This window comes from Carica papaya, chromosome 1 (assembly GCF_054855325.1).
Source record: "Carica papaya isolate Zhongbai chromosome 1, ASM5485532v1, whole genome shotgun sequence".
NCBI classification, from domain to species: domain Eukaryota; kingdom Viridiplantae; phylum Streptophyta; class Magnoliopsida; order Brassicales; family Caricaceae; genus Carica; species Carica papaya.
Window position 1 is genome coordinate 20,327,002 of NC_142309.1, and position 27,181 is coordinate 20,354,182.

The following is a 27,181-nucleotide window of genomic DNA, read 5'->3' on the forward strand; positions in this document are numbered from 1 at the left end:
ACCTTTGTCATGTATTCTCTCTAGAGATTATATTGACCGCAAAACTTACATTGCAGTTCCGACCGATGGTGCCTGCACAACAAGGACAGCCATTCATTCCAGCGCCATCACAGCAGTTTCGCCCCCTTGGACAAATACCTTCTTCGAATATTGGGATGCCAACTGTTCAAAATCAGCAACTGCAGTTTTCTCAACCAATGCAACAGTTTCCTCTGAGGCCAGGTCAGCCTGCTCAAGTCACACCTTCATCACAGGCTATACCTGCACAATATGTTCAAACAAATAGGCCTCTTACATCTGGCTCACCGCAGGCGCAGCAGATTGGCCCTCCTTTAAATAATAATATGCCTGGACTAGGTGCCTCGGGAATGCCTCTTTCTTCATCGTATACTGTGAGGCCGCACATCTATTCTACTCGTTCTGTCACTTGATCTTAGCATTCAGGATTTCTTTTTCTCGTTGCTCCTAATTTCATAATTCTCCTATGCATCAGTTCGTACCACCTTCTTATGGCCAGCTACAAAACAATATCAACTCATCGTCCCAGTTCCAGCCGAATTCCCAAATGCATCCTAACGTTACACCTGTTGCTGCACAACCTTGGTTGACGTCTACCAATCAAACTTTATCACTTGTTCCACCAATGCAACAGGCTGGCCAACAAACTCAGGTAACTTCTTCTGCAGATCAGGCAAGTTTTGTATAAAATTTGTATTATTAATTATTTTTCTTCTTAAAGTTTGGTTAATAAGAAGTGGAATGTTTCATTTATTCTTAGTTGTTTGCCCTATTTTCTCAATGCAGTCTTACACTTGTTGACCTTATTTTGTTTATTTTATGCCTTCTGAATATTTAGGCTTTAAACACCCCTAGCCACACTCAGCAATCCTCTGACTGGCAAGAGCATACATCTGCTGATGGGAGAAGGTAAAAATGCAAGAGTTATCATTCTCTCTACATATGGCCTGTTATAATATTTGGAAGTCGAGTTTCAAGCATTAAGTTTTTTTTTGGTTATTAGTATCATTTACTAGTAAATTGTCGTAAAATTTTTTTAAACCACTGAAAGTTTTTCGCCGTGGAATCCTAGTCTTTTTTTGTGCACAGATCTCTGAAAGTGTATTTTTTCTTTCAGATATTACTATAACAAACAGACTAAACAATCTAGCTGGGAAAAACCTCTGGAGTTGATGACGCCAATGGAGGTGAGTTGTGCATCAAACATGTTGGTGATCTATTAAGACGTTGCCTCCGGTGACGCATTTGTTTGACATGCTGTGCTAGTTGCACAAGATGCATTCTCTTTTATGGATGCTAAAAATTGTAGCCACAGTTAAATTGGTCAAAATTGTTTTATGTGTATTCCCTTTTCTTTGCATGTTTTTCTACTGGTCTGTAGAGGTCATGGCAAGTCTGGAGAAATTTAACGACTGATCTATCTGTTCACTTTGAAGGTGGGCTTTCACTTTCTCAAGGCAGACAATATTTGCTAGTTTCATCTTATTTATCATGTAGGGAAAATGTTATTATGTAAAATGGTGATTAAATGTATGGGAACTATATTAAAAAAAAAAGCATTAATTTTTCCCCAGTTCATGAGAATATACACTCCGTATGGAGGTTATGATGAGGCTGTACCTCTCTCCTCTGGCAGCTATCATCTCTTTGAGAAATTTCCTCACATATAAATATGTTCACTATTTTCCTTTCATCTTGTTTCTTATTAGTCCCTTGCATGTGATAGATCTCCTGACAATCTATTTTTTTTTTCTTTCAATATCCTGTCTATCTATTTTTAACAGATACATTTGTGCATCTCACTTTTATTGTTTAAGAGGTGCACACTAACAATCACTAACCTGTGTATCGTATATCCATGTGGTATCAATCTATTATTTCATTCATTCAAATGAAGTCCCAATTTTATACTGCTTTTTCTTTTTTTTTTAATTTATTTTTATAACATTTTCCTTGCAAGTATTTGCTTTGTTTCATCTTACAGATTGTGCCACTGCTTTATAAAGGTATGAAATGCTGTTCCGATGGTGCTCATTGTCCACCATAAAATTGCATTCTTTTGTGATTTCTTTTTTTTAATACTTTGGTATGAATTTTATGTTGCTGTAGATTCCTATACATTTTTTTGAGGAGGATTCATCTGCATTCTATGTGATGGTGTTCGGGATTCATGACATGAAGAAATTGTATTATGCGAACCAAATTTATTATTTACGTAACAGAAAGCAGCTAGAAAATGTTGATGGAGTTGCAGATTATAAACTTTAATGATAACTTTCCAAAAGAACAAAAACTTTGATGCTACAATTCTTTATGTTGCAGCACGGAATTGGTTATATAACTATGATTAAACATATTCTTCTTTATTTTGCAAATTTGTTGTTGCCAATCAAAGCAATAGAGTATTTGTATTAAGTAGTTTTTGAAAATTTATTGCCTAGTTCTCCATTGTTAAAGGTTTTGTATGGGAAATACTCACTCTCCTTTATGTTAGTCAAGGTTTCATGTGGCTTTTGCTCTCCCTGTTGGAACACATTTATGTTTTTTTCTTAATAGTTGTAAAATGACTCATCTTTATTTGTACTTGAATGATTTTCCCGTATCAGTTTCAGTTCTGAGACTAACATTTGCCTTCTTTGTGACAGAGGGCTGATGCATCAACTGTCTGGAAGGAATTTTCAACACCAGAGGGAAGAAAGTAAGTTTTCACATCATTTAACCTCACACCTTTCTAGTAAATTTAGGTTTCAATGATCTTTATGCAATTTTGTGCAGGTATTATTACAACAAGATTACAAAGCAGTCCAAATGGTCAATGCCTGAGGAATTGAAGGTTTTTAATATTTATCTTCTCATCTTTCCTTTTTGCTTGTAATTCGCATGAACTCATTTTATATTTTTATTCCAGTTAGCTCGGGAACAGGCTCAACTTGCAGTTAGCCAAGGAACCCAATCAGAAACTGGAGCAACTTCTCAAGCTCCGGATGCTGTTGCTGTATCTTTGACTGAAACGCCTGCAACAGTTTCTGTTGTCTCTAGCACTCCCTCAATTGCACCTGGAGTGGCTCAAAGTCCTGCTTCTGTTCCACCTGCTGTTGCTAATCCTGTCCAAGTGGCACTCCCTGGGTCTGTGCCACAATCTGCTGCAACAAGTGCAACTGGAGTTCTGCCCCCTGTGGTGACTGTAACTCCTTTGCCGAGTGCAGTTGCAACTGTTAATGCCAGCACAACAATGATGTATGAGTTATTTTTTGTTCTTTAGTTTTTTTAATCATCTTATTGGATGATTAAATTGACTGACTAGTGACTGCTCCCATATTATCTTTTCAGGAGTGGCTTTAACAATTTAACATTCCAGACTGCTCTGAATACTGTAGATGCAGCTTCTACTCAAGACATTGAGGCATGGCTCATTTTGAAAGGATATATATGGATATACACACTCCATGCACACACATTCACGCATATAGGTTATTAGTTTTTTTTGGATCTATTTTTGAATTTTTAAATTGGGATGCATGTTCTGTCCATCCCTTTTAATTTTAATTAGTACTGAAATTATTTCATTTTTACTGTTTAACCTTATGTTTTGCAGACCAGGAAAAGAAAAAAGATAGCATGTGATTTCTTATGGCTGCAACTGGGATATTATGATGTGATACAGGATAAATTTGCTGGAATGTTTTGTTGAGAAACAATCTAAGAAAAGAGAAAAGAAAGATAACTGAAAAAAATTGACACAGTGGCAAAAACTATTGCGTTAGTTGTATGTATTCTTGGTGCCTTATGAGTGATCTTTTATACGTTCTTGCCTGTAAGAAAATGTAGTGCACCTTGGTTTACCCTTTTAGAAGAAATCAAGAAATTTTAATGCATGTTGGGAATTAATAATATAAAAGAATGCATGAATAACATTAAAGAAAAAGTGAAGAGGTTAAATCTCCAGCTGTATGTTTTGTTCATCTTCAATATTAGCGTTTCTATCTAGGATTTTTGCTAACACCATGTAGATTCTGTATGAAGCAACAGAACAACCATCTCTTCATGAAACGGGAACTTGGTTCTTTTTTTATTTGGTTCTTACCATATGTATTGTTGTGCACAAATTTGAGGTCACAGAATCAATATCATAATAATCCTAGCTGTAGCTAATGGCTAAATTCCATGCTTTACAGGATAACTTTATATGTATTAGGTTTGCTTTATTTGACATGTTTGTTGCATTTGCTAGCAGGAAGCAAGAAAGGGAATGGCCGTAGCTGGAAAAGTTAATGTGACGCCTCTAGAAGATAAAACAAATGATGATGAGCCATTAGTTTATGCCAGTAAACAGGTATAAGCTTTTGTCAAGAATATTTGTGTTGTATTCTCGTTGAATAATAGGTCCCTATATATATAAGTTATAGGGATCAAGAAAAAGAAAAACTACAATTAATTACAAAGGGGTATTCTTTAACATAGTTAGCTTTATTTATATATGGTACATTCTTTAACGCTTCCCCTCAAGTTGTGTCCATCCCTACCTTGGTAATAATAGTTTAGAATGTTGGATTATTCAAACCTTTAGTTAACAAATTTGCAAATAGCGACTTGGTAGACATGTAGGGGTTATATATAAGGCCACTGTTTAGCTTTTCGTTGATAAAATGCCTATTAACTTTAATGTGTTCTGTTCTGTCATACTATAGAGGATTGTGAGTAGTGTTTATTGTTGATTTATTGTCACAATAAAGGCACATTAGGCCATTTCATTTGACTCTTTATTCTTCGAAGAATCTCTTCAATCACAGTAACTCACATACTCCTTGTGCCATTGCTTGGAATTTTGATTTTGCGCTTGATATTACAACTACATTATGCTTTTTACTCATCTAAGTGACCAAGTCAGCTCAAGTAAGGTATAGTTGCCTGTAGTAGATCTTCTGTTTGTCGTCGGTCCTGTATAGTCTGCATCAATGTAAGCTTCAGAGATCATATTGGGCAATGGCAAATGTCCACCATTGAGAAGTGGAGGGAAAATATTTTGGTCAACAGATGGTATCTTTGTAAGAGGGCAGAGGAGATTTGCAACCATATGAGTTCTTGATAAAGAGCGGTAGATAAAGAGGGTGTGATCTCCCTTAATATGAGTGTTCCCCAGGTTGTAAAGAGGAGCAGCAGGTTACACCTTCCTGATTGATGCCCATTTTTGTTTGTTCCTTTAATCTTTAAACAAGCAAGAATTAGAACACTCACCCTCCGACAACTTCAAGCATTCTATCGATCCCTCTTTCCACAACAGAAGGATACCCCTAGCTGCTCCTCCTGCTGGTAACTCTCCTTGAATATGAGTTTAATAACTCTACCTGAATAGGATTTTGCTTGATAAAGAGGGTGTGATTTCCTTGACTCTGCTTGTATTCCATGCCCAACATTACTTTAAAATTATGCTCTAGGTGATTGCTTGAGCCCATAAAGTGTTTTATACAGTTTACACATTTGTACCTGTTTTATTGGCAAATCCTGGTGGACTTTCCAAATAGCTATTTTCTTATAACTCTCTCTGTGAGATGCATTTTTAACATCAACTTGTTGTAACTGCTAGTTGAAGTAAACAACTAGAGATAACAAAACTTGCACTGTATTCTTTTTTGTAATTGGTGCGAATGTCTCTTAATAGTTTATTCCATGAATTTGCATATAACCTTTGATTACTAGTCCAGCTTTATAGCTTTCAAATGCTCCATCTTATTGAAGTTTTTAGAAAAAATAAACTTATAATTTTTTTTAGTTATGTTTTGTTTACATTTAGAAGATATATATAAATTAGTTATTCTTGTTCTATTTGAACTCTAATTATACTATTAGAACTCTAAATAATATAGTATTCTACTTAGCATGAAATCTTTATCAACACTCCCCCTCAAGTTGGAATAAAGATATCACACATGCCCAACTTGCAAATCAGGTTCTGAAGAGATTTGTTGCATAGTTTTTCAGTGAAAATGTTAGCCACTTGGTCGCCAGAAGATACATGATATAAGCATAGAGAGCCACCAATCACCTTTTTTTTTATGAAGTGTTGATCAATATCAATGTGTTTTGTCTTGTCATGTTGAATTGGATTACGTGCTATATTAATTGCTACTTTCTTGTCACAAAATAGGGATAATTTCTCATCTTTAAGCAGTTTTAATTCCCTCATTAGCATTTGCAACCATAGTACTTTACATACTCTTTGGATCATTGCTCTATATTCTGCCTCAACATTGGAGCAAACAACCACACTTTATTTTTTACTTTTTCATATGACTAAGTTGCCTCCTATAAATGTGCAGTAACCTGTAGTTGATCTTCTGTCATCTAGGGACGCAACCCAATCGGCATTCGTAAATACTTATATTTTAAGGTGATCATGTTTAGAAAAAAACAGACTTTTTCTCGGTGCAGATTTTAGGTATCATAATATGCGGAAGACAACATGTAAATGAGTCTCACGAGGATCATGCATGTACTGGCTCAGAAGACTAACTGCATATGCTATATCAGTATTTGGATGTGTGTGCTTTGCAATTTGTGGTTGCTCTCAATAGGTGATTCTGTCGGCTTGTAACCCATCATACCAGTCTCTTCTAGTAAGTGTAAGATATACTTCTTTTGAGAAATGAAGATCTCTTTTTTGAATCTGACAACTTCAATTCTCAAGAAGTATTGCAATTTCCTTAAATTTTTTATTTCAAACTCTTGAACAAGAAGTTCCTTCAATTGAGCCATCTCCTTTGTATCATCTTCAGTCAGCACAATACCATCCACATAAATAATGAGAAGAGTGACCTTACCCTCACAATGTTTAATAAACAAAGTATGATCCGTATTGCTTTGTTGATATCAAAAAGAGATCATATAAGGCCTTGGAGATCAAAAAGAGATCATAACCGTTCAAACCATGCTCTTGGAGACTGTTTTAATCTTTATAAGGCCTTTTTAATTGACAAACTTTTCATTGCATCCTCTCATCTTCAAATTCTGGTGTAATTTTCATGTACATCTCTTTTTCTAAGTCTCCATAGAGGAATGTATTTTTTAAATCAAACTGTTGTAAATCCCAATAAAGGTTAGCTGTGCAAGACAAAAGTATCCTAATTGTGTTCATCTTCGCAACAGGTGCAAATGTCTCTTGATAGCCAATCCTATAGGTTCTAGTAAATCCTTTAGCCACCAATCTAGTTTTGTACCTTTTCGATTGATCCATTTGCTTTGTGTTTTACAGTGAGCACTCATTTGCAACCAACTATTTTCTTTCCATGTGGAGGTGAAACAAGTTCTCATGCTTCATTCTTTGTCAATACTCTCATTTCTTCAATCATGACTTTCTTCCACTTGGGATCTCTTATAGTTTTTTTTAAATTCTATGGAATAGATACAGAAGAAACAGACAAGATAAAGACTTTATAGGAGGGAGATAGAGAGTCATAGGAAACAAAGTTAGATATAGGGTGCTTAGTGCAAGTTCTCGTTCTTTTTCTATTAGTAATAGGTTTATCTGATAATCACAAGAGAAAGATAAGTTACTAGTATCTTCTGAAACCAAAGAAAATTTTTGACCTGGGACAGACTGAATAATGGCTTTTTCATACTTCTCTCTCCTTGAATATCTTTTCAAGTTTGGTTTATCTAGACATCCGACATTATTTTCTTGATCAAAACTTTCTGTAATAAATTTTTTTCCCTAAACGTGATTCTTAATTGTTACCCAATTAGGTATCACTTCTTCTTTCTCACTCTCCCCCTGAAGAGGTGTTGGGTTTGAGTTGAAGTAAGACTTATTCTCTTTAAAGGTAAGATCCATAGTTACAAACTATTTTCTAAATGATGGATGATAACACTTAGTCTTTTTGGGTAGAAGAATATCCAACAAATGCACATTTAAGAGCTTTAGGTTCTAGTTTACCCACATTTTTAGCATGAACAAAGCACACACATCCAAACACTTTTGAGGAAACAATATAGAAATTTTTTCCTTACAAAATCTCCATAAGATTTTTAAAATTCAAGACCCGCAAAGACATTTTATTGCAAACATAGATAACTGAGAGAATTGCATCTCTCCAGTAATTCTTTGGTAGATTCATGGTGAACATTAGTGACCGAGTTACTTCTAGTATGTGTTTGTTTTTTCTTTTAGCAACCCCATTTTGTTCACTGGTGTAGGTACAATTTGTCTGATAAATTATCCCATTTGACTCCAAGTAGGCACATAATCCATTATTCATATATTCTGTATTATTGTTAGTTCACAGAATATTAACTTTAGCACCAAACTGTGTATATATCATTTTGTGGAAAGATAAAAAATATGAAAATACATCACATTTTGTTTTTAATAGATAAATCCATGTTAATCTAGTACAACAGTTAACAAAAATAACAAATTATTTATAAATAGAAAGAGAGGTATTCTGAGTAGGTCCTCACATATCAAAGTGAATAGTCATAAAATGGTCATTACTTCTATTATTACTTAAATGATAAGAGCTGCTCTTATGTTTAGTAAGTTTGCATGTATAACAAAATAAAGACTGCATAAAAGTTCTTTTAAATAATTTTTTCTAAAACAAAAAAGAAAAGATGTTCCAATCGGTGGTGCCATTGTAGTATCTCCATATTGACTTCTTTATTTCCAATGATTGCTTGATTTTCAATTAACTTCAGATGTTTATTCAAGACATATAAGCCATCTTGCAGTCTACCAATGCCAATCCTTTTTTCGATTTGAAGATCCTGAAAGATGTAATGCTCAGGAAAAAATTCAATTTTACAGTTGAAATCTCTAGTTATAACGTTAATAGATAAAAAATTGTTAGAAAAATTAAACACATGTAAAACTGAAAATAGTGTAATAGTAGGAGTACAATTAATGGAACCTGTTCCTAACACAGGGGTGTATGACTCATCTGCTATACATACATTATCCCCTTCAGTACAAGAAGAATATGTTAACAATTCTTTATAAGAGCCTGTCATGTGTCTGTTAGTTTCAGAGTTTATGATCCAATTATGAGGAGTGGAAATAGGATCAACAATACCTGATTTTACCATATTTGATGTGCCAACAGTTGATAGAGAGTTAAGTTGACTTAGAAGGCGCTTCAGATTTTGAATTTCTTCTGTGAAAAAGGCTCCAACGGATTGTGAATCAGGTGTTTCCCTAAGTTCAACAAAATTTGCTTGAGCTCTTGTGATTTCACCTCTTCTTCCTCCCTGACATCTAATTGGTCTTTCATGCAACTTTCAACAAATTTTTCTTTTGTGTCTTGGCTTACCACAATAATCATGCTTCCATATATCTCTGAATTGATCAGATTGAACAACTAATCCAACCTTCTCAACTGGTGCAATGTGAAGAATGACATTTTTTTCTACTCTTTTCTTGCTGAACATAAGCATAAGTTGTTCTAATGAAGGAAAATAATCCTTACCAAGCACTTAGATCCATATTTGATTATATTTGATGTTCAAATTACTTAAAAAATTATAAATTCGTTCTTTTTCTATCAATTTTTAAAATTTGACTGCATTTGCAGGGCACTCTGCTTGAAAATGTTGATAGTAATCTAATTCCTGCCATAATCCATTTAGTTTAGAAAAATATTGAGAAATAATCATCTCTGCTTATTTTGTGCAATGAACTTTGTTCCGGGGTTCATAAATCTAGGCGTCATTATCCATCTATAAATATGTAAGAGATGCTGCATTTCATATTTTTTCGGCAGTGTTAAGCAACTGATATATTCTGACAATATGGGTTTGTATGGAATTTATGAGTCATGATATTACCAATGAGCTCTCAGAGTCTCATCTATTATATTCTAAATTATCAACATGTGGTTTCTTTATCTCACCAGTAATGTAACCCTGCAATCCTGTAGATTTAATGAACAATAAATAAGATCTCAACCAAGTAAAATAATTAGTTATATCAAGTTTTACGAGACTGATTTGTAATGAAGGATTATCAAAACTAGTAACACTCACCTTTTTTGCTTCTGTCATTTTAGAATACTAAAAATAAGAAGAAAAACTACCCAGTAATGAAAAACGGACCTCTTATCTGCACCAAGGAGCCAAAAAAGGACAACAAAAAAAATCAGAACAAAATCTGGTTCGACTCTAAATGGCTCGGGTTTACTTCTAAAACGGCTTAGCATGTTTTCTCCGGACAGATCTCTGAATGTGTTGAGAAAAAGGTAATGGTGTGACCTTTTTTATCGGCATCTGTTGATGTGCAGTTGTAATTTTTTACCAGCGCCTGTGGATGTGCGGCTTTAACTTTTTACCAGCATTTCCGGATGTGCGACTGCACCTTTTTATTGGCGCTTGGGATGTGCGGCACTTTTTCCGACGCATGAGGATGTATGACTGCAATTTTTTACCAACGCTTATGGTTGTGTAGTTTTATATTTTTACCGGCGCTTTTGGAGGTATGACTGCACTTTTTTACCGATGATTGTTGATGTGCGACTTCAGTTTTTACCGGCGCCTGCGAATGTGCGGCTGCAACTTTTTACCGGCGCTCTGATACCATGAAGTTTTTGGAGAAAATAAATTTCTAATTTTTATTATTTATGTTTTGTTTATATTTAGAATATATATATAAATTGTTTATAACTCTAATTATAAGATATAATTATACTATTATAACTATAAATAATATAGTATTCTACTTAGCATGAAATCCTTATCAACATTTACTTTTATTGTGAACATCCACTTGCAACCCATGGGTCTCATTTCTTGGACAAGTCTACTAAGTCTCATGTCTGCTTCTCTTCTAGTGACTACATTTCAATAGTTATATCATTTTTTTATAGGATAATACCTCATATATAGTGTTAAGAATAGATTCAATATTAAGACTTATGAGAAAATTTTTGTAGCATTGTGAACATTTGTCAAAGGACAATTATCTCAAAAAAAAAAAACGTTTGTCGAAGGACAAAAACTGTGAAATTGAATATCGTAGATGTTTGGTGAATTCCCTAGTTCCTTTACGGATTGTAATGGGCATATCTATATTAGGCTGGCTAGGTTTTCCAAACTTACCCCAGTTTCTTAACTTATTTATGATGCTTGACCTTGCCTCAGCTTAGGACTTTGGATTTTTCTTCCTTGAATACACCTAAGTAAATCTCGTATCATGTAAGGCTTGTTCTTCTAGTGGGTAATTGATAAAGTTGGTGGATGTGGTGATTGTGGAAAGTTGAGGTCCATTGAAAGATCTCCTTATCTTTTAAATAGGCTCCTCATGAAGATAAGGTAGAGTGAAATAGGATTTTGTCTCATCCACAGATACAAATTTTACATGGATGAATGATAGCACTTATACTCCTTTTGAGAAGTGAAGTACCCTACTAACACACATTTTAAATTATGGGATCAAGCTTCCCTCTCTGGTTAGTATGGATATGAAAAAATGAGACACACTTAAATGTTGAAGGGACTAGATGGTTGTGACACTTGACTTCTGGGTAAAATTTGGAAAGAATTCTGTAAGGGCTTTTAAAATCAAAGACATTGGAGGGTAATTGGTTGATAATGTATATTGCAGTAAGGACTGCTTCCCCAAATAATTTTTAGGAACATAGTTTTAGAATAAGAAGGCTCGGGTGGTAGCAAGGAAGTGACCTATTTTGTTATAGAGTGTAGACACATGATGATTCATGAATAATCCTTTCTTGGTTGGAAAAGGAAGACAATATATGATAAAAAGGTCTTTTGCATTAGTCTAAAATCTTTATGTGGGTTTTAATTGGGTTTGATCATTTTGTAAAATTGAAGTTTTATGTGACCCATATTAGATTTTGCCTTGAGAAAAAATAGTTATGCGACTTTTATGCAATCATCAATGAATGTCATAAACCATCCAGCTCCAGAGATGTTAGGAGTGTGAGCAAGTCTAAAATCTCTCTATGAATTAATGAAAAATGAAATTTCCTTCTTTAATTACTATTGGAATATGTTACACGGTTATGTTTAACAAATTCACTTATATCGTAGTGTAAATTTCCAGGTCAATAAAGTTTTTAAATTAAAAAAAGAAACATAACTTGCAAAAAGGAAAAGGAAGGATGACTAAGTTGTTTGTGGTTGAGCCTGAGCTTGGTGGTAGAGTCTATAGTAGTGGTAGAGAGTGATAGTCTATGTGCATCCAAATAGTATAATTCGTTCCTGGTTTTAACATGTCTAACTATCTTCCTCGAGTATTTTGAATCACAATGAGAAGGAAAAAAAATGTTATTTTGTAGTTTAGGTCCCTGGTTAATTTAGTGATTGACACTAGATTAGAACAAAATTTAGGGACATGTAGCACATTTTGAAGAACCAGATTAGAATGAATCTTGATGGTATCTATTCCTGCAATGGTGTTTAGAGACCCATCTCAATAACAAATTTCCTGCAACTTGGGCACTAGGACTGTGTGTAAAAGTGCTTTGAGGAATTGATCATGTGATCGGTGGCTCTTGAGTTTGTAATCTATGATTTCTCAAATGGTGTAGCCAAGACATTTAAGCCATGTGAGTGAAAAAACATACCTGAATGTGCCAACAAATATTTACTTGTGGGTTTCTCCAAGTCCTCAAGCCTGTTTCTTAGCTGTTCAATTTCATTTTTGAATTCACTCAGGTCAATGAGTCTCTCTTCTTCTTGGAGATTAAACTACATGACCTTGTCTGTAAGGCTTCTGTAGGGAGTTCTTCTATCCTTATTCTTTGTTTGAGGTAGTGGGCATTTTTCCTTGGTATGTTGAACCTTTTTACAGAAGATACACCATAAATTGTCCTTATGCTCTCCTGTGTTTCAGTGGTTAATTGACTCTTTCCCTTGTTGATATTGTTTGGAGCCTTTAGTTGTCATTGCTGAGTTGTTAGTAGTGTGGGATTGTAGCACAATCTTTCTCCTGCTTTCTACAGCACTAACCATGGATACTACCTCATCCAGAAATGACATTTTTTCTTTTTTCAGGATCTTAATTCTTACATGATCGTATTCTTCATTGAATTCTGCCATGAAGTGAATATATTCTGTCTCTCTCCACCATCTTCTTCAGGGTAGTGACATCTTTGTTGCTTTCCATAATGAAGCAACAATATTGATTAATCTCTTGTCACCAGTTTTTTAATAGGTTGGCATACTCTGTGACCGATTTATTTCCCTATTTTGCTGACCAAGCTTTTATAGTAAGATCATTAGATCCAGATTGCTTCTTTTATCTTGGAATAGATTTCTGTGGTTGAATCTAATACTTCTTTCGCGTTGGGTAAGGACATAACAATATTGCTTATTTTTAGTGTCATTGAGTTCTAGAGGCAACCATTACATTGAATCCTCTTCATCCCCTGTATCAAAATTCGGGTCTCTCTATTTTGGTTCAGTGCCCAGAACGTGACTGCTTTGTTCTTTTCCTTTTAGAATGGTCTGAACCAATTGTGATCAATTCAAGTAGTTTTTTCCACTGAAAAAATAGAGAGTCTGGATTGACTGGAATTCCACATTAGTTTGTGCAGAAGTTTCCATGTGTGAATTTTTGCCAGTGATATGAGATGTAGCATCTGACATAATTTAGATTTTAAGAGCAATTAGAACCAATTAAATAAACCAAAAAATAAGGATTTAGTTGGTTGGACACGGCTGTGGTGTGGCTAGGTAGTGGCATCTGCAATCAAACTGCGGCTGGACAGAGGCAGCTGTGTGATAGGGGCGCGGCCGGAGTTAAAGCATGGCTGGGGGGTGCTGAAGCACCTGGGCGGCAGACACCGCCGGAGAGTCTGCATGGCTGCAGGTGGGCTGGTCACGTGGCTGGCTGGTTGTGCATCTTATGGTGGTGGTGCCTCTTCTGGTGTGCGGCTGGTGGCGGCGGCTGTGTGGCTTCTTTTGGCTATGAAGGTTGGTGCTGGTGTGGAATCCAGCAAAGAAGGCTGGCCCCCCTTCAGGATTTTATTTTTTTGGGCAACAAAACTGAATAGAATTTGTAAAAGAGTATAGGGTTTATAAACTCAGAGCTTTGGTGCCATGTTAAGAATAATTATGTTGTATTCTCATTGAATAATACCTCCCTATATATACAAATTCTAGGGATAAGAAAAAAGAAAACTACAATTAATTACGAAGGATATATTTTAATTTAATACCCTTTAACTTAATTTAACTCTAGTTATACATAAAGTACATTTTTAAGCACCTTTTATGTCTCTTGTTATTATTCTTCCCCTTTGTGTTGGGCGAGGAGACCGGAGGTGTTTTTCTTGTGAAAAATTGCTGTTATTTTTACCAGCATTCGCATCCGTTTTCATCTATTTTTATTCTAATTATCCCTTATAATTAGGAGGCGAAAGTTGCATTCAAAGCTCTTTTGGAATCTGCAAATGTCCAGTCTGATTGGACATGGGAGCAGGTAGCTCCGCTTTTATTCTTTTTCGTTCTGCTGCTAATCTCAAAGTAATTTGACAATTTCTTTCACTAATATTATATTTTTGTCTAAGACAATGAGAGAGATTATTAATGACAAGCGATATGGTGCTTTGAGGACTCTTGGGGAGCGGAAGCAAGCATTTAATGAGGTGAGTCATTGCTTTGCGATACATTTTGGTTTACATTGATGGTTTTCTTAGTTTTGTATTGGGCTTGATATGCTGCATGTAAGTTGCGGGTTAAATATTTTCATAACTAAAGTTGTCGGTTAACTTCATTTATGCTTCAATGAAAGTACAAGTTTTCTTAAAAATAAACTTGGACCATTTTTATGTTATAGTATTTGGGTCAAAGAAGAAAACTCGAGGCCGAGGAAAGGCGAATGAGACAGAAAAAGGCTCGGGAAGAGTTCACAAAAATGCTTGAGGTATATTGTAAAGCAGATTCTTTTCCCATCCTTATACCCCTTCTAAGATTCTATAATTTCTGATTCACCTGATGCTCTATTTGTGTTCTGATTTCTGTTCAGGAGTCAAAGGAACTGACTTCAACCATGAAATGGAGGTTGAAGTCTTTTATTCAATATGAAGAGTTTGATTATTTGCAGCCTGTCTATATTGTTGTCTGTGATTCTTGATATGGGGTTTTTATGTTGTATCACCTCTTTGGCTGATTAGCAAAGCTGTAAGTTTGTTCGAAAATGATGAACGTTTCAAAGCTGTTGAACGCGTGAGAGACCGCGAAGATCTCTTTGATAACTACATCGTGGAGCTAGAGAGGAAGGTAATGACTTTTTTCCAAATTAGTTTTGTTTGATCATGTGTGTGTTAGCGCATGATTTATGGCTGAAAATATTCATTTTCAGAGGTCCTTGAGTTAATAATGAGGACTTATTTTCTATCTTGCCATGCTTTCTGGCTATCTGATTTTAAGACTTAAATGTTTGCTTGTGGGTTTGCACTTATGCATCATTTTTTTATTTCAGAGACTTCTAATATTCGATAAAATCCCCATTAAATTGAATGCTGTTTTGATTATGAAGAACTAAGGTTATTGTGATTTAAATATAAAAAAATTTGTTGGCATATTAAAGATCATTCCTAGCACCATTTGCATCTTTCCTCCTTTGGAGGTATTATTAAGGATATCTTTCTTTGTTGAATATAGGTTGTGAGGTCTGTTTTACTTACATCAAACAACTTGATTTCTAGGATGTGGAGCTGGAGATCTTGATTGGCTGCTTAAGTACAGATTTTTTTTGGTTTCATAAGAACATGCATGCTGTATTGCATTGATAATCAGTATTCATTGGCTTTGTGTATATCTAATAAGCTGATCTGAAATTTTGAGACTAATGCACGAACAAATGGACTTGTTCAATTATTCTATATCTCTCTCCTTTTTTCATTTCATATGTTGTTACAGTATCATATTCATGGTCCATAAAATTTGTAAGGCATGAAGGAGGATGATTTGGACCATCTGCCATTCAGTTGAACATCTGTCATATCTGTATTTGTATGCTTCAGGAGCTTTCTATTCATATGGTTCTTACGTATCGTTTTTCCTGTGTGTTCGGTACTAAATATAGGAGAGAGAAAAGGCTGTGGAGGACCATCGGCGAAATATAGCAGAATATCGGAAATTTTTAGAATCCTGTGACTTCATCAAGGTATACTGTAGCTGGGAATTTCAATGAATTTTGCTTATGTGTATGTCATACAATTTGTTCCCTAAAAAGTCCTATTATTTGACTACAATATACAGGTAAATAGCCAGTGGCGGAAAGTACAAGATCGATTGGAGGATGATGAAAGATGTTCACGTCTTGAGAAGATTGACCGCTTGATTGGTTTTGAGGTATGTTGTCTTATGGTTGCCTATGAGCATAGGAATTGTATTCTGATAAGGTTATTGCAGGATTACATACATGACCTGGAGAAGGAAGAAGAGGAACAAAAGAAGGTTCAGAAGGTAGAATCTGTTTTTTTGTTACTTATTAGGTTTAATTGGTTTTATTATTGTCATTTCTTATAATTGGTTCACTATCTCTGACCAAATGTTAGGAACAATTGAGGCGGGCTGAGAGGAAAAATCGTGATGCATTTCGCAAACTCATGGAAGAACATGTTAATGCTGGCAACTTTACAGCTAAAACTCACTGGCGAGATTATTGTTTGAAGGTACTGGATCCACTTTATTATTGTTGGAAAATGTGGAAAATTTATAGCTAAAATATAAGGAAATACAAATTATGTATTTCTATCGCTTAGTGTGTTTTTTCATTTGTTAGGTCAAGGATTTGCCTCAGTATCAAGCTGTTGTGTCAAACACAGGTGGCTCGACACCGAGGGAATTGTTCGAGGATTTGGCTGAAGAATTAGAGAAGCAGGTTTCCACCATTTATTTGTTATTTTTTGATTTGGGTTTTGCCAGACTACTTCTAGTGTGCTTCTTTTGCAAAGTTTGCATAAACATGGAAACAGTGGACAACGCCTTTACTCTATTGTTCAGTCCTAATGATCTACTTTTTCTTAGTTTTTTGTTTAGTCCTTTGATTTCTGGCCAAGGTGGTTTGAGTGCTTTTTTTTCCTTGGCTTTAAGTAGAAAAACTTGGCATTAAAAAATCTTATGAATGTTTCACCAAACAAAAAGTCTTATGAATGAATTGAAATATTGAATAATTTTAGTGTGAAAAAAGAGTGATATTCAAATGCTGGAGCACTATTTCAGGTAATTGTCTCATGCAAGTTATAGACTCAAGCTAGCTAGTAGGGATGATTAGTTTTCTTGATTTGCAGAGTTTACAAGGTTAAGAACTCTAGCTTAAACTTCCCAGGAGATGTGGATTATCCTTGTAGTTGCGGTTTTTTCCTCTTAATTGTTTAGCTTATTACCATTAAAATTTTACTAGCAACCACAAGCTTCCATGTCCTGACTAGGATGATTGTGATTCTGTTTGTCCTTACCTGATATTTCACATTTGATTATGTAGTTTGTGCCATTAGTTTTTCTTATTTGGCTTGGGGAAGGTCTACAAATTGCATGTGCTTTCTTTGACCTTTTCTTTTCAAGTATGAATTCTACTCATCATCTTATGTGGCACACCTTTTCTCTCCTTTTGTCTAGATGTGGTGAATACGTGTCTACGTTGAAACAGTTATATTGACACATTGCTTTGATTTGTGATTTGTTGCGCCCTCTCATTGATGATTTTCTTTCACTCTATCTTGGTGTGTGATTTTTGCTGCTTCCTCATTGATGTTTCTATTTTTAATGTTTGTTACCTGTTTGTGTCAAATTCTAAGAACAAGATAATAATTATTTGTGATTGTTTTGCTTAAAACTGATGCTCAGAACTCCCCTTTGCCTGTAATCTGTGATTTGAGTACGTGCATATGTTAAACCATTTCTATTTGCTGCCTTGTTTTCTGTGATGTGTGATTTTGTGATGCTTCCTCATTGATGATTGTATTTCGATTCTCTTGATGTGTGATTTTTGTTGTGTTACTACTGAGATTGAGTAAGTAGAATCAGGGTTTGGATTTTGTTCAAGAGAACCATTCTATCTCCAAAATTAGGTACTCTAAAGCATTTATTCTTTCTAAATTCTTCATTATTTATTTTCTTAGTGAAATAGCTTACATAGGGAAGACCTTTGCTACTAGTTTCCTGATATTGCAGAATCTAACTGATCCATAGTATAAGCCAGTTTCCTATTCTTTTTCATTCTTAAATAACTCAAGTTTCTAATTTTATTTTCATTCCTAAATAACTCAACTTTTTCTATCTTGCTGTACTAATTTTTATTTGAAGAGAAACAACTTTTCTATCTTGTTCTTTCTTTCCCTAAATTATTCTTAAATAAAAACCTAAGAACATGAGGAGCTTAGTAGAGTAAAGAGCCATCCAAAAGAAAAAGTTCAAAATCTGGAGGTTGTCCATGTGCTGTGTATTGGAGTAAAAGCTGCTGTGACATTTTATACTCTGGTAGAAACTTGGTTGACTCCTACTCAGACATTGTTTTAATCATGGGTTCGTGGATTTTTGCTTCTGCTCCTCTTTTGCTTGCCTTAGCTTCTCAACACATTCCTTGAAAGCGTCATCAAGATGGGTAAACTGATCTCTAAGTACTGATTTTGGCTGAACTGCAACCTTAGGTTTTTGCTTCTGTGCTACTATTTCTTTTTCAAATTTCTCCCAACCAATAGCAGTTTCTTCTAAAACTATGGCAGGCTACTTAACCAAGTCATCTTGGGCGCTAACATTTACCCGAGCAACTAGTAACTTGTTTTTTTAGCCGCCTTATGCTATTATTGGTATCTTCAAGAGGTTGATTGTTATTAGCAGGATGGTTTCATTGAATAGGAAAAATTTCAGTGTGGCGAACCTTGGGATATCTCCTCCTCTACACTCTCCGACTCCGAAATGCCTTTTATTCTGGTGGTTGGTGCTGCTGCTTTCTGATTTCGTTTAAATCACCTATTTGGTGTGGCATTTAATCTGCACTTTTATCCCTTGCAGCCTTTGATTCATCCAGACGTGGTCTTGTAGTTGGGAAAGCCTACTATGGTTGGAAAATTTTCATGTCTCCCATGACTCTCATCTCTGCTACCAATATGTTATGGTCAAATATTTGGGATTTAATCTCGGAGTTTATTGAGATTGAATAAGTAGAACTAGGGTTTAGGGCTCGGCAGGGAGAGCTATTCATTTTTTGTAGTAAAATGTTCTGATGCTTCCAGTTTCTTGATATTGCAGAATCTCACTGATCCATATTACAAGCCAAGTCCTATTTTATTTTAGTCTAAATAACTTGACTCTTATTTTATTTTCTTCCCAAATAACCAATCCCTATTGCAATAATCTTAAATAACTCAATTTATTTTATGTTCTTCCCAAGTAATTTGACTTTCCTATCTCTTTCTTCTAATAATTCTTTAAAATAAAAACCTAAGCCAAAACCACAAGGAGATTAGCATGACCATGCTTTCTACTTTTACATTATTGACCATAACATGCTGCTTCCTCATTGATGATTTAAATTTCGGTTAAAATTATTAGACTAATATTGCATCAACAATGTAAGAAATATTTTGTCCGTCCTTGTTTCATACCATATTTGTTATGCGAGATCATTGCTTTACAATCTATTTTAAATGTGTAAGTTTGTCTCAAGTTTTAAAAGACATGACAAGTCTATGTAGTTCAGTTTTCCCAAAACTAATGGTTATCTAGATTTAACTTTTCTTTTCACATACCTACAGTATCATGAAGACAAAGCTCATCTGAAGGATGCAATGAAATCGGGGAAGGTACGCTAGTACAAACTGCCAACAGCATTTAACTTGTGTTCAACTTGACTTCACTTGGAGCTCTCTGTCTTGCAGATAACCATGGTGTCCACATGGACATTTGAGGATTTCAAGTCCATAATTTTGGAAGATGATATTTCTCCTCCTATATCAGATATTAACTTAAAGGTGCTTCTTTTCATTTCAGGAATTCTAGCTTAGGACTTTTGTTTTCAGCCAAATGTCATATCTTTGAAGAACAGGATATTTTAGGTTCTATTGAGATTCTAAATTTTTTGTAAGTAGTTACTTTATACAAGAGCAGCAGGGGATGTCTTGTTTGTTGTACTTCTTTTTCTATTCCCCGCAAGAAGGAAAATTATGAGTCTTCCCCTTTTTTGTCCTCATTCTATTTTTGGAAGTAAAATTCGAATAGTAGATAAAGATACCAAAGGGGGCCAACTATACAGAAATTTTAGAAATTTGTCAAAATATCAATTAAGTGCTCACGGGTATAAAAAGGATGCCTCTTAATCAAGAAGCCTAGGTCTGGAACCAAACATCTTTAGTTTTGTCAAAGTTTAATCCTATACTCTAAAAGCCCTCCTGATTCTTTCCTTTCAAATTACCCATAAGATAGCTAGAGGGAATAAATGAAAATTCCTATTGTAGCACTTATCCTCGTGGATGCTTCTCCATACACAGATCTCCTCTTTCACATAACAAATCATTGCCGAATTTAACCCCAGAAGACTATAGGCTACAAACCAAAGCTGGTAAGAGATAGGAGACAAAGGAGAAGGTTATTGCTAGACTTCATTTCTCTCTTACACAAGTGGCACCCATTAACAATAAAGCTACTCTAGGTGAAGTGTTTCTTCCATATTTGTTTCCACGGGATATCTAATCAATTCTTCCATTTTTTGCGAAATGAAAATAATAGGATTTAACTGAAAGGCCCCTTTCGGGCTGAACTCCCAGATCTGCTCATTTAGGGCCTCAAGTGGCCTCACGTATTGGGACAGACACTGAATAATTTAACATATTCATTCACCTCCTTATCATTGAGATTCCTTACCAAGTCTACCACCCAAACACTATCATTGAAGGAACCAAAGAATGACTTCACCGCAGTTGTTTCTTTATTACAAGCTAAAGAATAAATCATGGGAAAACCTTGCTCAAGTTTTCCACCTTCATTCCCTTCATCCAACCAGAAACTCACTGTCTGACCCAACCCAACTTTCCATTAAATGCACCCATGAAATTCCTCCTTTCAGATACATATTTTCTTCTATACCCCTGTAACATATGGCTGTGTAGAACTTCTGGAATACCAACCCATACTGGCCGTACCAAATTTAACTTTTATCACTCTTTATCAAAGGTTGCCCAGCCCCTGTTGAATTTTGGTAGCTACTTACCCAGGGTTTTGAACTCAACCATTGGTTTGACCAAAGACCAGCTCTCTAAAATGGGCATTTAACTACATCCGAAACCACCAAATGAAATCTCCTTTTCTCATCAGAACCACTCCATAGGAAACAATGCTGGATAGCCTCATAACTTTTTGCCACACTAATTGGAATGGTTAATAATGACACTTGGGTATTATTGATGACATAGATCTTCCTTCCTCTGAAAAGAAACTCCTTTTCAATTGCTAGTCTAGATTCAAATCATTTCACGACCAGGTCCTACATAGATATGTCTTTATAATTAGCCCTAAATATTTCAATAGTGAATGTTTCGAAAAAATATTTCAATAGTGAGGTAGCCACACTACAACCCCAATTACAGCCAGAGTAGCCTAATCCTGCCCATCTTATGACCGGAACCAATTTCAACAGGATCGAATTAATCTTGAGATTAGATTTTGCTTGAAAGCATAGCAGGACATAATTATTTTTCAGTCGAGCTAGAGGATCTGGTTTCCAAAATGCAATTTTTCATCAACAAGAACAGATGATTCATATCCTTAGTGTCTTAATTTTTCCCTGTCATCAATCTCCTGAATAACTAACTGTCTCTTGCTCTGTTAATTGATCTAGTAAGGGCCTCTGTTACAATGATAAAGAGCAATGGAGAGAAAGGGTTCCCTTCCCTAAGACCCTGAGAGGCCTCGAAAAACCTTCAAGGGTCTATCAAGGTCCATCATTGACCACGGTTGCCAAAGAAGTAATATAGTTCTTCATCCTCAAGCACCATTTAGTACCAAAAACCAATCTATTCGATGGGAAGTTGACTAATAGAAATAGGAAGTTGAATTTCCTTTTGTAAGTTTAGGAAAGTTTTACCATGAAGGAAAATAGGAAGATTTAATTTCCTGTTCCTAGATTTCCTATTTTCCTATTTTTTTATTTAATTTATTTTTCTATCTACTAAGTTCCTAAATTTTGTATTTTTGATGTATTTGGTGTAAGGCTACCTAGCTTAGTTACTAAGTAGAATATTCATGATTATTATTCACACATTCAGATGTTTGATCATTGAGATCTGAGATATCTAAGTTTTTTTGTTCTTAACAAAATTGTTCTAAGTTTTGTCTTCTAGCTCTTTTTGTCCTACATCAATTTCTTAAATACTCAACTTTCTGGTGAGTCTTTGGGTTCTTTCTAATGAACCCCAAACAATTAATAATCACAGGTCATAAAGGAAAGAACAACCAGTGGACTTCTGGTTCTTCCTTGTCTGATTTCTCTTTACAAGGACCCGTAATTAGATCTACGGCGCATGTTCCTTCAACATATAGTCAAATACTGCATCTGGTTCCTAGTTTTGCTAGCAGTTAATAATTGCTGTAACATCCCATCCATCAGAAGAATAAAAGAGTCAAATATCATTTCATTTCGTTCATATTGTCCATATCTATCCTACCTCATGAAATATTTACTCGTAGTATGTATTAAAATGATAACATTTGTAAATCAAACGAAAGTCCGCAACAATAACATGCCATCTCTGCTTTACATATTGTAACTCTGTTAAGCCTGTAAACATATTAACTATTCGTCAACAGTAAAGCTAAGTCTGCACACATTCTGAATCATGGCTTGGTTCTGGGAGCTCTTGGATTTGTTCCTGCTTAACCGTCTCTGTAATATAATAAAGGGATAAGCTACGAAGCCCAGTAACATCGATTTAGAACTAAAAATCAACGTACTGAAATAAGAATAAATAAATCCATACTCTCAATATTTCTGTGCACTCATAACACCAAACACCCATCTGTTCCCTCTCTCTTACAGCCCCTATCCTTCTATCTACTGCATGCTAAAATCCACTCAAATTACGCATAACAGCACTCCCTTTACTCCACCCAGAATTCACCCAGAAATCTATACAGCACTCTCTTTATACCACACTGTCAGAACTCTCCCCATCTCACCCTGGGTTTTCAAATCTTCCTCGACCAATATGTCCCTCCAAAGACACCTGGTCCATTCTGCTTTTCCTCGGTCCTGTACACGCCCTTTTCATTTATTTTCCCATTTATTCACCCCTCCAGCATGTCCGAGTATCCCAGGTTTCCTCATCTGCAGCTAAAAAATTTCCAGATTCCCTTGACAGCAGTCCCAGCCTGTTTAGATAATCTTTCTCGTTGTTTTACCATTCTCTTATTTCTTTTTCAACCTCCTACATGTAAATCTATACTCTCTTCACTCAACCAGTTCACCGGTTTCTCCCTCTTTTATTCTTTTCCTTTCCTTACTCTTCCATTCCTTTTAATTTTTATCATTTTTTTTTCGTCTTGTACATTCCTCTCTTTCTATGTCTGTATATTTTCATTTCCGAGTTTCTCTGTTCTCCCCACTGTTCTACAAACACCCATCCCAACTCAGCTCTTCTTCCACATTTTGTTACAACTAATGGTTATTTGCACACCCTTCCCTCTTCCTCTTACCCTTGTAATTGATTTACTCAAAACCCCCCAGCACACAACTTCTCACTTCACCCCACTCTAAACATATCATGCAGAATTTCAGTATTCATACAACTATTATATACAAACCACGATCAAGCAATTTTCATCTAGACCAGCGATTACACTACCGCAACATACACAGAAAAACCAGGAATCAATACCATCATGTTACATGCGATTACACGCACACATGTCACAATTCAACCATCACAATGAATCTCATTCAACCATCACGCAGAGTAACCTGCTGCAAAATCAGCTTGTATGCATACAATGACTCATTTATAAACCACATAACTGGCCACACGCATTTTCGCACAACAACATGCGACACCCTTATCATAGACTGACAGGTATACAACGTCTCTATATTTGTTGTTAGCTCCTTGAATCTATTTGCCCTACAAATATTTTGTTGTCTTGCTCTTCTCTAGCCAGTGAGTCTTAGTTAGCTGGTGTTTTTTCGCAGTCTGTTGTCAAGCGGCGACAATCGTTTGTGGATTACTATGGTTGTGGGTATGAGGCATTTTTTAGTGGTTGAGCAAAAGTTTTTTGACGTGGTTGGTGAGGGTAGTAGAGTCAGGATCTACGAGATTGGAAGGGGTTTTCGGAAATCAATCTTCTTCCAGAGGGGTGATATCGAGTGGCTCATCCAGTGTTTTAGAGAGTTTATATGGAAGGAGGAAGAAGATTGGGGGAGGAGTAGAAGAAGCAGTTGGAGGAACCTGTGGTGAGGGGTAACAGAAGAGGGAAGTTTCTGGAATTGTTGGAAGGCATTGATGGCCCCATGGGGAGAATCAATAGGATCTTTCTTCCGGAGGGGGACAGGGTTGAGGGGTGGTGGCAGATGATGGAAGCAATCCATGAGGCGGTGGGTGTGAAGTTAATTCCCCTTGTCTGGGTTATGAAGAAAGGAGCAAAGATGGCACCGATTTTGGAGAGTAAGAAGGATAAGACGTTTTTGTGTTCAATTGCCCGAGGTGCTGCCTGGAGTTAAGCTTACAAGAGGGGAATTGGTCAGGAAAAAGTTCGTTGCGACCTTGCTAAAACCGGCGACTGAAGCAACTCGGGTAGGGCAGGAGTGTCATTCGAGTCTGAATGAGGTGGGTCGGGTTGATTCAAAATTTGAATGTACAAAGAATGGGGGGCACGTGAGGGAGTTTGAGCGGGAACGTCTCTGTGGAAGAGCAAAGAATGGGCTGAGAAGGAAATTATTATGGGTTGAGAAAGGGAAGTGGGTTGACAAATCTGGGTCGAGTAGGAGTTAGGGTTATAAGGGGGTTAAGGTCTGGACATCGAAGTAGGTTAAGCCTGGCTCTCCAAAAATTAGGTTACTCGAGAGCCAATTTCATTTGGCCCCCGAGGGTCCAGAAAAGATAGAAGAGGAGAAAGCTAGGTATTTCAAGATGTTGAAGCGGAGATGTCAGAAAACGAAAGGGTTTATGGGGATGTGATAGCGAAGCGGAGGGGAGAAGCTGATTCCGACATTCCTTCGTTGGGTGCGCATCCTGATGGTGAAGGAGAGCCTGTCAATGAAGATCCGGCCGAGACAGGAGGAGAGTGGTACATTGATGAAGAGAGCCTAAAGTTGTACGAGATAATAGTTCGGGACGAGGAAAGTGAAGAAGGCTTGAATGTTACTCCCATCAACTGCGAGAATCAGATGGTTTTTGCACCGATGGATATGGTGAATGAGGGAAGCTTGGAGAGAATATTCTGATTGGGTGCAGAGGAATTTCATAAAGGTTAGTAAAATGTTTGGTGTCTTTTCACGGTCTGGAAAACAGAATACTCTCTTTGCTTGAGGAAATTAAAACCAGATTTATGGAGGAAGGAAAGGAGAGGAAGACAGTGATGAAAAGCAAAAAGAAACATAGGGAGGGAGGAAGCCGAGAGCTAAAAAGATTAGAGTGGTCAGTCAATTATGAAAGAAAGAAGAGATGTTGGAAGGAGGGGTTCGGTTGCTGAAATTGTCTCTATGATTGGGAAAACAATCTCTTGGAATGTGAGGGGATTGAATGATAGGAAAAAAAGAGGGGTTGTCAAAAGATGTATTAGACGCTGGAAGCCTGATGTTATATGTCTGCAGGAAACAAAGATGGAAGAGGTCAACCAGCAAGTTATTAACAACCTTTGGAATGAAGGCAGAATTGATTAGGTTTATCTTGCAGCGGAGGGGACGGCTGAGGGCATTCTGATGATGTGGGATGGAGAAAAAATGAAATGTAAAGAGGTTGTGAGGGGTAGGGTCTCTATTTCGTGCCTTTTTGAATGGAGTGATAGAGGAAATGATTGGGCTTTTTCAGGAGTATACTGTAGAGGTTCAAGGGAGGAGAGAGATTGTTTATGGGATGAGCTCATGAACTGTAAAGTTAAGTGGGGTGACCGTTGGGTGGTTGGTGGGGATTTTAACATGATTCTTAATAGGGGTGAGAGGCCCGGGGAGAATGCTAATCAAAGGGAAATTGAGGAGTTTGGAGAGTGGGTAGATAAGCTAGAGTTGGTGGATATCCCGCTGATGGGGGGGAAAGGGACGTGGTCCAACAACCCAGCTGGTCGAGAATCGACCGGTTTTTGATTTCTATTGGTTTGCTTTGGCAGCTTGCAGGGTTAAGCCAAAAGGTCTTACAAAGACCTATTTCTGACCACTTTCTTATTTGCATTATCTCGGATGGTATCATTTGCGGTCCGAAGCCATTCAAGTTGGATAACAAATGACTGAAGTTGGTGGAGGATGTGTGAAGACAAAAGAATGAAAGAGGTACGGCCAGTTTTGGTTTCGCTTCCAAATTGAAGAGGTTGAAGTTAGAGATTAAAAAATGGGTTAAGGAGGAAGAGGGCAGATTTGACAGAATTCTCAAAGCAAACTCAGAGGAGCTAGGGGAGTTGGACCATTTGGAGATGGATGGGCTGTTAGGGGAAGGGGGAAGGGGGAGGAGAGGGGAATTAAAAGTGGAAATTGCTGCCAAGATGAATATGGAGGCAAAAGGCTAGAGAGAGGTGGATTAAGGAGGGTGATAGAAATACAAAATATTTTCATAGTTTGGCAAATTTTAGGAGGAAGAACAACTATGTTGAGGAGCTGGAGTTTGGTGAGGTTACTGTTAAGGGTAATGCTACTTTAAGGGAGAAAGATAAGGATTATTTCACTAAACTTTATACTAAAGAGGAGAGGAGACCGAGACTGGATGACTTTTCCTTTAGGCAATTATCGGCTGGCAGCAGGGGGAGCCTGGAAGTGCCGTTTATGGAGGGGGAAATTCTGGACTGTTTGAGGCAATGCAATGGCGACAAAGCCCCGAAACCGGATGGATTCCATATGAAGTTTTTTCAGGAGTTTTAGATTGTCATTAAAGATGAGATCATAACTGTTTTTCATGATTTTCACAAAATTGGGGATTTTGTCCAATCTATTAACACAACTTTCTTGGTTATTATCCCAAAAATTGTTGGTGCCGGTAACATAAAAGATTTCAAACCGATTAACCTGGTGGGT

At 36.4% G+C, this 27,181-nt stretch overlaps 1 protein-coding gene across 3 annotated transcripts in view; it reads left to right on the forward strand.

The window, feature by feature from the left end:
* The window catches only part of PRP40A (pre-mRNA-processing protein 40A), a 34,037-nt gene that overhangs the window by 1,561 nt on the left and 5,295 nt on the right, over positions 1–27,181 (forward strand). The window contains exons 1-22 of one of the 3 annotated variants that reach the window (XM_088221361.1): positions 82–222; positions 312–392; positions 494–670; positions 857–927; positions 1,136–1,205; positions 2,664–2,716; positions 2,794–2,851; positions 2,927–3,255; positions 3,349–3,421; positions 4,250–4,351; positions 14,381–14,449; positions 14,538–14,615; positions 14,807–14,893; positions 14,996–15,030; positions 15,144–15,249; positions 16,058–16,138; positions 16,234–16,326; positions 16,387–16,440; positions 16,533–16,649; positions 16,760–16,858; positions 19,734–19,781; positions 19,857–19,949. In XM_088221361.1, coding sequence (XP_088077487.1) covers positions 345–392; positions 494–670; positions 857–927; positions 1,136–1,205; positions 2,664–2,716; positions 2,794–2,851; positions 2,927–3,255; positions 3,349–3,421; positions 4,250–4,351; positions 14,381–14,449; positions 14,538–14,615; positions 14,807–14,893; positions 14,996–15,030; positions 15,144–15,249; positions 16,058–16,138; positions 16,234–16,326; positions 16,387–16,440; positions 16,533–16,649; positions 16,760–16,858; positions 19,734–19,781; positions 19,857–19,949 — 1,941 coding nt within the window. In that variant the 5' untranslated portion in view covers positions 82–222; positions 312–344. Of the gene's footprint in view, positions 1–56; positions 393–493; positions 671–856; positions 928–1,135; positions 1,206–2,663; positions 2,717–2,793; positions 2,852–2,926; positions 3,256–3,348; positions 3,422–4,249; positions 4,352–14,380; positions 14,450–14,537; positions 14,616–14,806; positions 14,894–14,995; positions 15,031–15,143; positions 15,250–16,057; positions 16,139–16,233; positions 16,327–16,386; positions 16,441–16,532; positions 16,650–16,759; positions 16,859–19,733; positions 19,782–19,856; positions 19,950–27,181 lie in introns of those variants that run through there. The other 2 variants (XM_088221359.1, XM_088221360.1) reach the window with 2 other exon arrangements.